Genomic DNA, 490 nt, shown 5'->3' with positions numbered 1-490 from the left:
CGCCCTGAGGGGGCCCCGCGAGCGGCGCGGGGCTCAGGCCGCCTCTCCCGCCCCGCAGACGGACCTGGAGGACATGGCCGACCTCATCGAGATGCGGGAGGAGGTGTCCAACCTGGTCATCAGCGCCATCAAGGAGGCCGAGGAGCACCAGGACTCCTTCGAGCGCTACGCCTACCTGTGGCTGGACAGCCCGCAGGAGTTCATGAGGCACTTCCTGGCCTATGGCCGCGCCGTGTCCCCCGAGGACCTGGACGCCCGGGCCGAGGAGACCCTCCCGCGCACGCCGCCCACCCTGGCCCAGTTCCAGCAGCAGGTGCGGGGCCGCCCCGCCCTTCCTGGGCCCCAGGGGCTCCCGGGCAGCTGGGGGACACTACAAGAAGCCTGCAGGAGGCTGAGGACGGGCGGTCGCGCCATCTCGGCACTGGGGCGGCGGCCAGAGGCCACTGGACGGAGACGCCGGGGACGGGGCCCCTGGGCACCTTGGGCCCCC

The 490-nt window shown here is 73.7% G+C and overlaps 1 protein-coding gene across 1 annotated transcript in view; it reads left to right on the top strand.

Moving 5' to 3' along the window:
* The first annotated feature begins 73 nt into the window (after positions 1-73).
* LOC101621548 (dynein heavy chain 17, axonemal-like) overlaps positions 74-490 on the top strand; it is a 15,386-nt gene continuing 14,969 nt past the window's right edge. The window contains exon 1 of the mRNA XM_012734941.1: positions 74-313. Within this exon, the coding sequence (XP_012590395.1) occupies positions 74-313 (240 nt within the window). The remainder of the gene's footprint in view (positions 314-490) is intronic.

The sequence above is a fragment of the Condylura cristata genome, unplaced genomic scaffold, assembly GCF_000260355.1.
Source record: "Condylura cristata isolate star-nosed mole 26May11 unplaced genomic scaffold, ConCri1.0 scaffold00137, whole genome shotgun sequence".
Taxonomy (NCBI): domain Eukaryota; kingdom Metazoa; phylum Chordata; class Mammalia; order Eulipotyphla; family Talpidae; genus Condylura; species Condylura cristata.
The sequence above is the reverse complement of the archived record's forward strand: the minus strand, read 5'-3'. Positions and strand labels throughout refer to the sequence as shown.